The sequence below is a fragment of the Vigna unguiculata genome, chromosome 7, assembly GCF_037176805.1.
Source record: "Vigna unguiculata cultivar grain cowpea cultivar isolate G323 ecotype 2 chromosome 7, ASM3717680v1, whole genome shotgun sequence".
NCBI classification, from domain to species: domain Eukaryota; kingdom Viridiplantae; phylum Streptophyta; class Magnoliopsida; order Fabales; family Fabaceae; genus Vigna; species Vigna unguiculata.
This window is the reverse complement of record NC_140798.1, coordinates 38490890-38502016: the sequence shown is the minus strand read 5'-3', so window position 1 is coordinate 38502016 and position 11127 is coordinate 38490890. Positions and strand designations below refer to the sequence as shown.

The window sequence follows — 11127 nt, the reverse complement described above, 5'->3', positions numbered from 1 at the left end:
TTAGGTTTTTTTTTTAGCCAACACATAGATAATTTGTATTTTTGTGATTTTGGTTTGGATTTGGATTGTATTAAAGTTTATTTAGATTATAATTAGAATTATAATTTAGTTTTGACTGAAAAATAAATAAATAAATTATTTTTTTAAGTGAGTCAACCCGTTTAACCCATCAACCCGCAGTGGATCGGGTCGGGTTTGAATATTTTTGGCTCGCTAATAGGTGAGTTTGATTGAATTGACTCAGTAAATGATCAACCATGATGAGTAAAGCCGAATTGGGTGGGATTACCCGTGTTGACAACTTTTCATATTATATTATGTTATCTTTCGTGACTCTGTCATAAGTAATTTTACTATTTTAAAAAATTAAAAATTATAATCATAGAGTATTCAATCAATTATAACAAATTTATTATAGTTTATTAGAGACTGAATTAAAAATCTTCAAATTTATCAATAACTAAAACATAATTAAACTTCGATAATATTAAAGACAAAAATCATAAACTCCCATTAATACATACGCATATTCACCTTCAACTAAACTTAATTAATATTAAATACAATAAGTAAAAAGAAAAAACTGTTAGTAAGAAAAAAACTGTTACTATATATTAGTTTACTCTAGTGTTCTTATGACTTAGTTTATCTACTTTTTTTCTACCATGGTATAATCCTGCCTTATTTGATGAAATAAATACTTTGCTAAAAATAGTTTAAAAATCACGGGAATTGGAAAAAGGGAAAAATCACTAAATATAAGGTCGTGAAGAACGAAACAAGGATTTAACATGGCAGCATAAAAAATAAGATAATTTTGTTCTTATGTAGAGGTAAAATAAAGTAGAAAAAAAAATGCAAGAGGGACTTCATAAAAAAAACTCAGCTAGGGGATCTTAGTTCTTAAGGAATTATTTTTTTTTTAAGTCAAACTAAATAATATTCCCAATCAAAATTCAAATGAAACAATTATTAGTTTAGTTATCGCAATCCTCGAGGCCAAATACACCTGCCCTGTATAGAACCTTATAGTATGTGATATTATTATATTAAAACATAGTACACATGACATTTATTTTTATTATTGTGAACATCTTCGTAATATCCTCCCTCACTTCTTAGTTGGAAATGAAAGGTATTTGATCCAAAATTAATTAATTCATCCACTTCCAGAGTTATTATCTCATGTTCTTTTATTTTTCTCACATGTATATAAAATATATAATCACTGATAAAAGAAACTATAGAGACACACAATTGAAAAAGTAAGTTAATTTTTAAAACAATAAATTCTAATAAAAAGATATCACATATTATCACAAATATTGTTCAACTAAAACTTGAAAATAGCATAAAATTTGTAAAAGTGATAATGTATTAAAACAATGATATAATATATATATATATATATATATATATATATATATATATATATATATATATATATATATATGAAGAATATCAAAGTGAATTTAAGAGAAAACTAAATTCTTAAATTATTTTGTCTAATTTCTCGATATATTACTGCTACTCAATTATTCACTCAGAGAACGTTCAACATAAAAACTTAACTAATTCATTTAAATAAGAACTTTAATATAAAAATAATAATAATATATGATAGAGAGTATCAAATACCTTTTTATCATTCAAATAAAATAATATTTTTTCCTTTTAATTGTAACAATTAAAAAAAAAAACGTTAATCCAACTTGTTTATTTTACATATGACTAATATAGAGTGGTGTACTATCAAAAACGGGTTAAAAATATCAATTATAAATTAATATAATTAAATTTAATTATTTTTGTGATGACATATCAAGCATGAAATTAATGTCGACAGAATCTGACCACATAAATTAGTCAATACATGGATAATGTAAAATATAAACAAATGGAAAATATATAGGTGTATTAAAAGGGATTATTATATTTTATGAAAAAAAACATTTTTTATTTGTATTTGAATATTCGTTTACAGGAGTTTCAATGTCAGCCAGTATAATTCATACCTATTGCATTAAAAGTAGTCAATTCAAACTAATTAAACTTATTACAGATCGATGAATTAAGAAAATAAATTTGTGTTTTTAATTTATTTTATATATTTATTATATTATAATATAACTCACTTATTTATAATAATATAATAAAAAATATTTATTTTATAAAATATTATTGTAAAAATAATTGTTAAAAATTAAACCGTTAGTTTATATATATGGACCAACAGATAAATTAAATATTTAAATAAATATTATTAATATCATAATAATTCTTAAATATTAAATTATCAATTAATATAATTACAAACGGCAAATAATTATAATAAAAAATATTAAAAAAAATCATTATTAATGGATTATACTTTTAACTGGATTTGGTCACATCTAAATTATAAATGAATCAGGTTAAATCTAAATTTCATCTATTTTTTTTTTTTATGAATCAAATTCAGATAAGTCAAATCAGTCCAATGGTTGAAAAAACTCTACTGTTACTTATAATAGCATCTTCTTGATAGAGTAAATAGTTTGTTGGAAAATCCACAATGAAGAACAAAGGAAAAAACACCAAAGATGACGTTATGAACAATGGAACAAATTTTTAATATGGCAGTGTGAAAAAATGAGACAAATTTTTGTATCTTAGTTCTTAAGGATTTGATTTAAGTCAAACTATATAATTTTCAGAGAGAAAATTCAAATAAAATAATTATTAGTTTATTTAAGGTAAAGTTTGGCCAAATATATCCACCCTGTATAAAACCTTGTGGTTTGTGATATTATATTATAATATATAGTACATATATATGATATGATATATATTTTTATTATTGGACACAACTTTGTAATCTCCTCCATGATTTTTCCAGTTAGAAATAAAAGGAAGTGGGCCCAAAACCTTGCATTTTCAAATTTGGAAGCATGGCTTGATTAAGGTGGCACCATTTTGTAAGGACACAACAAAACTCTAGTTTTAATTTCTGGAATAATCATGACTATCTGATATTAAATTTTATGTACTTAAAAAAATATAATTTATGTACTTAAAATAATTTTTTTTTAAATTTAATTTTAATATAGTTTACATATAAAAAAAGTATCTATTTATTATAAAATGTAATAATGTAAAAATAAATATTTATCTTGTAGCATGTACTAAATCCTTATATTTTGATATTCGAACTGAAAGATACTTGTAATAAGGAAAAAACTAAAATACATTGAAAAAAAAAAACACTAACCAAGTGTGTAAAGTGACCAAAATTATTTTATATGATATGTTTCAAAGAATGTATTATATGAAAGCTGTGTAAAACAAGTGACTTATAAGAATTTGAATTTTAATAAATCTCTAACGTTGTTATCAAATTGCAAACTAAGTTACAATTTAGTTTTTTTTTTTTTTTCGGAAATGTGAAATAAAAGTTATTTGTAAATTAAATCTAAAAGTATTCACCACACATATGGTAAGGAAAAAGTGTCTATGGCACAATTAGGGTATATTTTGGTGTACCAAAAACTTAGAATAATCTTTTTAAGTTAAAGATTTAAACAAGATTGTTTAGACAAATTAAACGCGTAATGAAATTAATGAACACTTAAAGACGTAATAAAACCATTATATTAATATCTTTAAAGTCTAATTAAAAATAGGATCATTTTACATAAATTGATATTGATTACAGTATTTATTCTTTAATTAGCTTAGTGTGTTTGTAGGTATTTATTTTCAAATTATACAAAAATATAAATTTGAAGTCAGAGTTTTGAAAATAAATTGAAAGGAGTGTTATTTGCAACATTGTTTTCTTACTGTGGATGACGTCATTTGGTGGAAAGAAAGAGGTTCTCCATGTTCTGTCTTGCGCGTGAGAGTTGAGGTGTTCGCCAATGGCAGCGAGTACTATTCCATCCCGTACGCGCGCAATTAACGTTGGACCAAATTATTGAATTAATTGATAATTACCCAATTAATAAATAAAATCAATATTTTAATTTTAAAATTTGAAAGAGCGTTTAACATTAAGAGCGAAACGGTATATATAGCAGACCACCGAGGTAAGGAAGGTCCAGTGGCACAATAATTTCTAAAATTACGACCTTGCCCTCGTGAAAGAAAAAACACGCATAGAGAGAAAGGGAGAGAATAGAGAGAGAAAGAGACCCGAAGAAAAAAAAAACGGGTTGGGTTCGGTTGTGTTGTGGGAATTGTGGAATGCTGGTGACGGAGTTGCAACGTGCCAGGGTGGTGTGAGATCTCCCGGCGGCACCGAGCATTTCTCCGGCGGGATGGGTTCGGGGCAGATTGGCGGCGGCGGCGGAGGAAACGGTGGTTGTTCTAACAGCGGCAGCGGGAGTTGTTGTGATATGAGTGTGAAGTGTTCGTGTAGGTGGAGATTGGAGAACCAACAGTACTATAAGCGGTTATTTTCTTCGGGTTTCGTTTTCTTCTTCGGGTGTTTCGTTTTGTTCGGATCCATTGCCACCCTCTACGGTTGGGTCGCTTTTTCCCCTGCTGTGCGCACCTCTCTCTCCGCTTACGGTTGTCGTGATGACAATGAGGGTTCTTGGTCTATTGGGATTTTCTACGGTGACTCCCCTTTCTCTCTTAAACCCATAGAAGCTGTGAGTTTCTTCTCTCTTTGTCCCCACTCTTTCATCTGCATGTATGTGTTAGTTTCTCCTTTGAAGTTGTGTTTTTTTTAAGATAAAAATTAGAGACAAATGATTTTTGTTGTTTGGGGGTATTTGTTTTAAGGTTGTTGGTAGTGTTGGTTTTGTTTTGGTGGAGTGATGGTTGTGAATTATTTTAATTGGGTTTTTTGTGATGTGGGGTGTTTTTTGTTGGTTTGGAGAGTGATGGTGGTGTTGATTGTGTGCAGGCAAATGTATCCAACGATGAGAGTGCTGCTTGGCCTGTCGCCAATCCTGTGGTGACGTGTGCTTCAGTTTCTGATGCTGGTTTCCCTAGTAATTTTGTTGCTGACCCTTTTCTATTTATTCAGGTAATAATAATCAATAATAATAGTAACAATAGGAATACTAATAATAATAGGTTCTTGTTGTCACCTTTGTTCCTTCCTTCCCTCATCGTGTATCTATCTGGTGTTTCTGATTCTGTGAAATAGTTGTTTTTAGTACTTTCGCCTTTTTATTCCTTCTGCGTCTGCATTTTTGACCGGCAAAATTCTACCTTTTTTTACTTACTGTTTAGTTTGCGAACTCAGTTTTTAGATTCAGTTATGAATCTTTCGGGATAGAGGCTTGGTGTTGGAACGTTTAGGGAAACAGTAAAAGCTAAGACGTCATGTTATTGTTACTGTACTTCACCGGGTTAACTTGCATTTATCTGGAGGAAATTGCTAGGATCTTAAAGTCTGACATGGAGCGATAGCGTGTTTTTGGGTGAAGGTCTGCAAAATTGATTTTGAACTTATGTGGTTTATGTTTGTCGGATGTTTTTCTTTTAAAAGTTGTAAAATTCATTAGAAGTTTTTTATCTGACCCAGAAGTTACCTAAAGTTGTTTCTATTTAAAATCAATTCTTTAACATAGAATCTAACATATGAAAATTTACCAAAAATCATGTTACATCAACTTGTTTTTGTTTTGGATAGTCCAACGGAAAACCAAGCATATACGTGTATAGCTTTTTTCTGGCTGAAGGCAGGGAGCCTGGACTTATGTATAATGCAAGTGATATTTTCTTAGCTGCTTGAGTTGATTCCATACTTGTTTATATTTTTGAGAAGCCGCTGAAAAGTTGACGGGGAGTTCAAGATATATGTCTGATTGTAACAATTGAAGTGTGAAATGAGAGAGAAATTTATGATTTGGTAGGACTCGTGTGACTTCCTGTATTTTGTTCTTATCCTCAAGGTCTTGCTCTTATCTGCAAGATAGCGAGATCCTTACCAATACTGTGTGTCATACTTAAAGGGGATCGTAGCTAAACAACCAGTTGTTTATACTGTTAAGTACCTAATATCAGTATTCTATTTAACATGAAAAGTAGGTTTCTATACGTGTCATGCTTATCTGTAGTTACAATCAGTGGTTTGTACTTTTAAGTACCTTGTATTACTAGTATTCTATATAACACGAAAAGTAGGCTTCCTACTCGCTGTATGTATATCTATGTGTGTGTTGTAGCACAGTTTGTTATCCTTCTTTTTTTATTGTAAGAAGATATTATTAAATCTTCTGAGTTTTAGTGTCATCACTCAGTCAATAGCTTTAATAATGGGGGGTTTTCTTTGTTGCTCGTATGGTTGTTTGTTTTTGTGTTTTATAATTGAAAACAGGCTAATAGGAATGGATCCAATGATAGGGAGTGCCTAGAACAGTTCCAATCTCCATTTTATCTATATTTTTCCCCTTAAATTTACATTTTGATTAAACTAATGGGTCTTGTACATGATGTATTGCCAATATGTTTTTTTTTTCCCTTTGGACCATGTTTGTTGTTGAAAAGGAGATGAGCCACACGTTCCTTTGAAGTTCTTTTCTAAATTTATGAACAATGATGCATTAGAATGTAACCTGAATTTGAAGTGCTTTTCTTGGAGGATCAACAATTACCACGCATGGTGTTGTTTTTAGTGTTTAGTTCTTTCAAGTGTCTCAACAAAGAGCAGCCCAATGCATAAAGATCTCACCATTGTAGGAAAAATATCTTAAGTGTTTGTTGTCAGGGAAAAATATAATGGGTGAGATAGTGAAATGGGTTTAATTTCTATGGAATTATTCTAACGAAATGAGTCATGCCTTTCAAAGTATATACGCAAGTTCACACTTTGAACAATATAATTTCAAAACAAGGTGGAATTAGTTTCTAATATTTACCCCCCTTATTTTCTATCGCTAGTTAAAATTTGTCTACTAAACTATGAGTTTATCAGTGATTCTAACATCATTGAGACTGCAACAATTTTTATGTGTCACACATTTTGTATTTACCTGTCATGTTCCCATACATATTTTAGTCCATTCACCACAGTGTCTACTTTTTTGTTTCAGTCTGATATCCGAATCTTCAAGTGAGAAAGTTATAATTATTAAAAAGATATTGTAATTTTTACTCATGCACAAAGAAGAATATGAATGATTATGCAGATAGGTTAATATCTCATTTTTAGTTGTCTGCCTTTTTGAAGTTTGTTGTTTTCTATATGTATGGATAGTCATTAAGAAGCTATTCACTGATATTGGCATTTCAATTCAGGGAAATACTTTTTACTTGTTCTATGAGACAAAAAATTCAATCACTAATCAAGGAGATATTGGTGTTTCAAAAAGTACTGATAAGGGAGCAACATGGCAACAGCTGGGAATTGCATTGAATGAGGATTGGCATCTTTCTTATCCATATGTCTTTGAGCATGATGGCCAGGTATTGCTCGTGAAAAAAATAATGTTCATGTTTAGTTATGAACATGATGCATATCATTTTTCGAATGCTCTTTTATTTCTCAAACTAATTATTGTAGTTAACTGTAATCATGTTATTCATTTTTTTGCTTGTTTATTATAATTTCAGATATATATGATGCCTGAGGGAAGCAGGAAGGGAGACCTTCGTCTCTACCGTGCAGTTAACTTTCCTCTGCAGTGGAGGTTGGCAAAGGTCATCATAAAAAAGCCCCTTGTTGATTCTTTTATCATCAATTATAGTGGGAGGTATTGGCTTTTTGGCTCAGATCATAGTGGTTTTGGCTCCAAGAAAAATGGGCAGTTGGAGATCTGGTACGGCAATTCACCTCTTGGTCCTTGGAAACCTCACAAGAAGAATCCCATTTATAACATTGACAAGAGCCTTGGAGCTCGCAATGGAGGCAGGCCATTTAAATATGAAGGAAATCTTTATCGTGTGGGTCAGAACTGTGGTGATACATATGGGAGAAAGGTACGCGTTTTTAAGATAGAAACTCTCACTAGTGATGAATACAAAGAAGTTGAAGTACCCTTAGGCTTCGTTGAACCAAACAAAGGTCGAAATGCTTGGAATGGTGCTCGACACCACCACTTAGATGTGCAACACCTGCCATCCGGTGGCTGGGTTGGGGTCATGGATGGGGATCGTGTTCCTTCTGGAGATTCAGTCAGGCGATTCACAGTTGGCTGTGCTTCTGTCGCAGTTGCTGCAATACTCATTGTGCTATTGGGTGTCTTACTTGGATTTGTGAATTGTATTGTCCCTCTAAATTGGATCATTCACAACTCTGGAAAAAGGAATTTGACTATCTTATCTTGGGAAAGGTCAAATGTGTTCTCTTCAAGGGTAAGGCGGTTTTGCAGCCGTCTGAACCGGGCCCCAACGTTTTTGCGAGGTAAGATTAAGCATAATGCTTGTGCTAGGAGGTTTATTCTTTCCATAATATTTGCCGTGGGGGTTGGATTGATGTGCATTGGAGTGAAAAATATTTATGGTGGTAACGGTTCAGAAGAACCTTATCCGCTGAAAGGGCAATATTCCCAGTTCACATTGTTAACAATGACCTATGATGCTCGGCTCTGGAACGTGAAAATGTATGTGAAACACTACTCAAGGTGCTCTTCTGTGCGGGAGATTGTGGTGGTGTGGAACAAGGGAGTTCCTCCGAAATTGAGTGATCTAGACTCTGCTGTACCAGTAAGGATCAGGATAGAAGAAAAGAACTCTCTGAATAATCGGTTCAGGGAGGATCCATTGATAAAGACACGCTCTGTCCTGGAGCTTGATGATGACATTATGATGCCATGTGATGACATTGAGCGAGGTTTTAACGTTTGGCGTCAGCATCCGGATCGGATTGTTGGATTCTACCCTCGGCTCATTGCAGGGAGCCCTTTAAAATATAGGGGAGAAAAGTATGCTAGGTTGCATAAAGGGTACAACATGATTCTCACGGGTGCAGCTTTCATTGATTCTCAAGTAGCTTTCAAGAGGTACTGGAGCAAGGAAGCAAAGCAAGGGAGGGAACTGGTGGACCAGTATTTTAACTGTGAAGATGTGCTATTAAATTACTTGTATGCCAATGCAAGCTCATCACCGAGGACTGTTGATTATGTGAAACCAGCTTGGGCAATTGACACTTCAAAGTTTTCTGGTGCAGCTATTAGCCGAAACACAAAAGTGCATTATGAGCTAAGAAGCCAGTGCCTGGTGAAATTTTCAGAGTTGTATGGAAGTTTAGGTGGTCGTAAATGTGGATTTGACAGTAGGAAAGATGGTTGGGATGTATAGTAGGGAGTTTTTGTTATAGGTAGGTTCTTGCCAACTTTTGTAATTTTCATCTTTCGGGTATAAAGTCTTGTCCATACTTATACCCCACTGTGAATCTTATTTTAGGGGGTTTTCCAATGGAATGAATGTCTGCAACATGTAAATTGGTTCCATAATGGCCTTCTCTTGTTAATTTTTTTTCTAATTTGTGCCTCCAACCCCCCGGGGGTGTTTGTGATGGAAGAACACAGGGAGAGAGAACGATTCAAGAAGGATTTAGACCAAAGGAAAATAGGACTTCAACTGTTTCCAAAGACATTTCTTTCTTAGGAACTGTGCCATTGATTCTAATTTGCATTGCTTTTTGACTCTTTCTAAGCCTTTCACGTTTGAAGGGTGCCTTTCTTTTCTTGGATTGGACTTTGATTTCTGGTTGAAGGAGGCGAATATGAACTCTGACGCATGGGCATCACTGACAGACAAAATAGACCACAGTTTCTCCTCTCAGGAACAATGACATGTTTCTGTAATTTTCACCAATTTTTCTCAAAATGGCGAAAAAAAAGTGTACGCAGAAGCACTCATTTATGTGCTGCTTGTTTGGTATGTTTGGTCCAATGCAGTCATTGCATTTTGTATACTGTTGTAAAATTTCAATTTTTTATATATGTTTATTGAGTTTTAGTTTATGTACAATTTCTGACACTTAAAGAGAATGTTTATTAATTGTTTTTTTATTAAATTTTTAGCAGATTTAGGTAGAGTTATCCCTTCAATTTGTTGAATCAATCTTCGATTAAGTTGATGTTTGTTTCAGTGTTTTTGAACCGATTTGTGTGTAATATACTCTTCACAAAGATGGCAAAGTCCAAAACTCTTACTTTATTTTAAAATGAGGCCTGTTTCAGAATTTTTAACTCAACCATGTGTAATGCATCGTGTCTTGGTTAGGTTTGAAACATTGTTGCGCACTTACTTTATATTAATCTCACTTCATTAGATTTATTTTGATGTAGTGAACTCTTTATTTAAAAGTTATTTAAATTTATCATGTTCTTTAAATACTCAAAATCCTCCAAATATTAATAACAGTAATAAAAATAATAAAAAATTTAAAAATAATATTTTCTACAATTCCCAACTAATTTTAATTTTATCTTCCCAATTATAACTTTATTTTTAATTAGAAATATGAATATCCATTTAATTTTCATATGATTTTCACTATTTAATTTAAAATTATACCACATTTATGAAAAAGATAAAATAATAATCATTTATTTTTATTTATTGAAACGAGTTTTTTATTTATCATACTTATCTTATTATACACAAACTTTCATTTTAAATTTACTTAAATTACATCATTTATACATTAATCCAAATAAAAACACAATTCTCTCTATGCCTCAAATTTATTGGTTTAGTCTCCTTCGATTCTACTTTCCAATTCAAAGGCATCCTAAAAGTATTATTCTTGAACTATGCAGCTGTTTGGAGTCCAGTACCAATAATTAGTTTTCCTGTCAAAGTTTAAAAATTAAGTGTTTTTTTTTTAGTTTTAGGGTTTGAATAATGTTTGATTAATATTTAAAAAAAAAGCGAAAATATGTTTTTTAAACTATGAATCTCACAAAGAGGTCGAAAATAAATGTTTCCAACTTTAGAAAAGAAATTTTGTTTGGACCGTTTAATGTTATAAAAAATTAAATTATTAATAAACTACATTATTCTTTTTTTTTTCAAAAGAGTATATAAATAAATTTTTATAATATCTTTTACTAACTATGCAAATTTTAATTATAGGAATTATAAATTCTAGATTCACGATTTCTAAAATTCATGAAAAGCTTAGCATAGGTGAAATCTACACAATATAAAATTCATATATTAGGGCTAATAATCAGATCATCC

At 31.3% G+C, this 11127-nt stretch overlaps 1 protein-coding gene across 1 annotated transcript; it reads left to right on the top strand.

The window, feature by feature from the left end:
• The first annotated feature begins 4072 nt into the window (after positions 1 to 4072).
• Positions 4073 to 9418, top strand: LOC114192428 (glycosyltransferase family protein 47). The gene is made up of 4 exons (XM_028082146.2): positions 4073 to 4634; positions 4892 to 5014; positions 7234 to 7401; positions 7549 to 9418. The coding sequence occupies exons 1-4, from the start codon at positions 4299 to 4301 to the stop codon at positions 9232 to 9234; spliced, it is 2313 nt and encodes a 770-aa protein (XP_027937947.2). The 5' UTR covers positions 4073 to 4298; the 3' UTR covers positions 9235 to 9418.
• Positions 9419 to 11127: the final 1709 nt, after the last annotated feature.

Bases quoted from the DNA above. Each gene is read 5' to 3' on its own strand.
- LOC114192428 (XM_028082146.2), top strand. From the start codon at position 4,299: ATGGGTTCGGGGCAGATTGGCGGCGGCGGCGGAGGAAACGGTGGTTGT. The intron at 4,635-4,891 runs GTGAGTTTCTTC...GATTGTGTGCAG, and splicing joins CTCTTAAACCCATAGAAGCT to GCAAATGTATCCAACGATGA. The intron at 7,402-7,548 runs GTATTGCTCGTG...TTATAATTTCAG, and splicing joins TCTTTGAGCATGATGGCCAG to ATATATATGATGCCTGAGGG.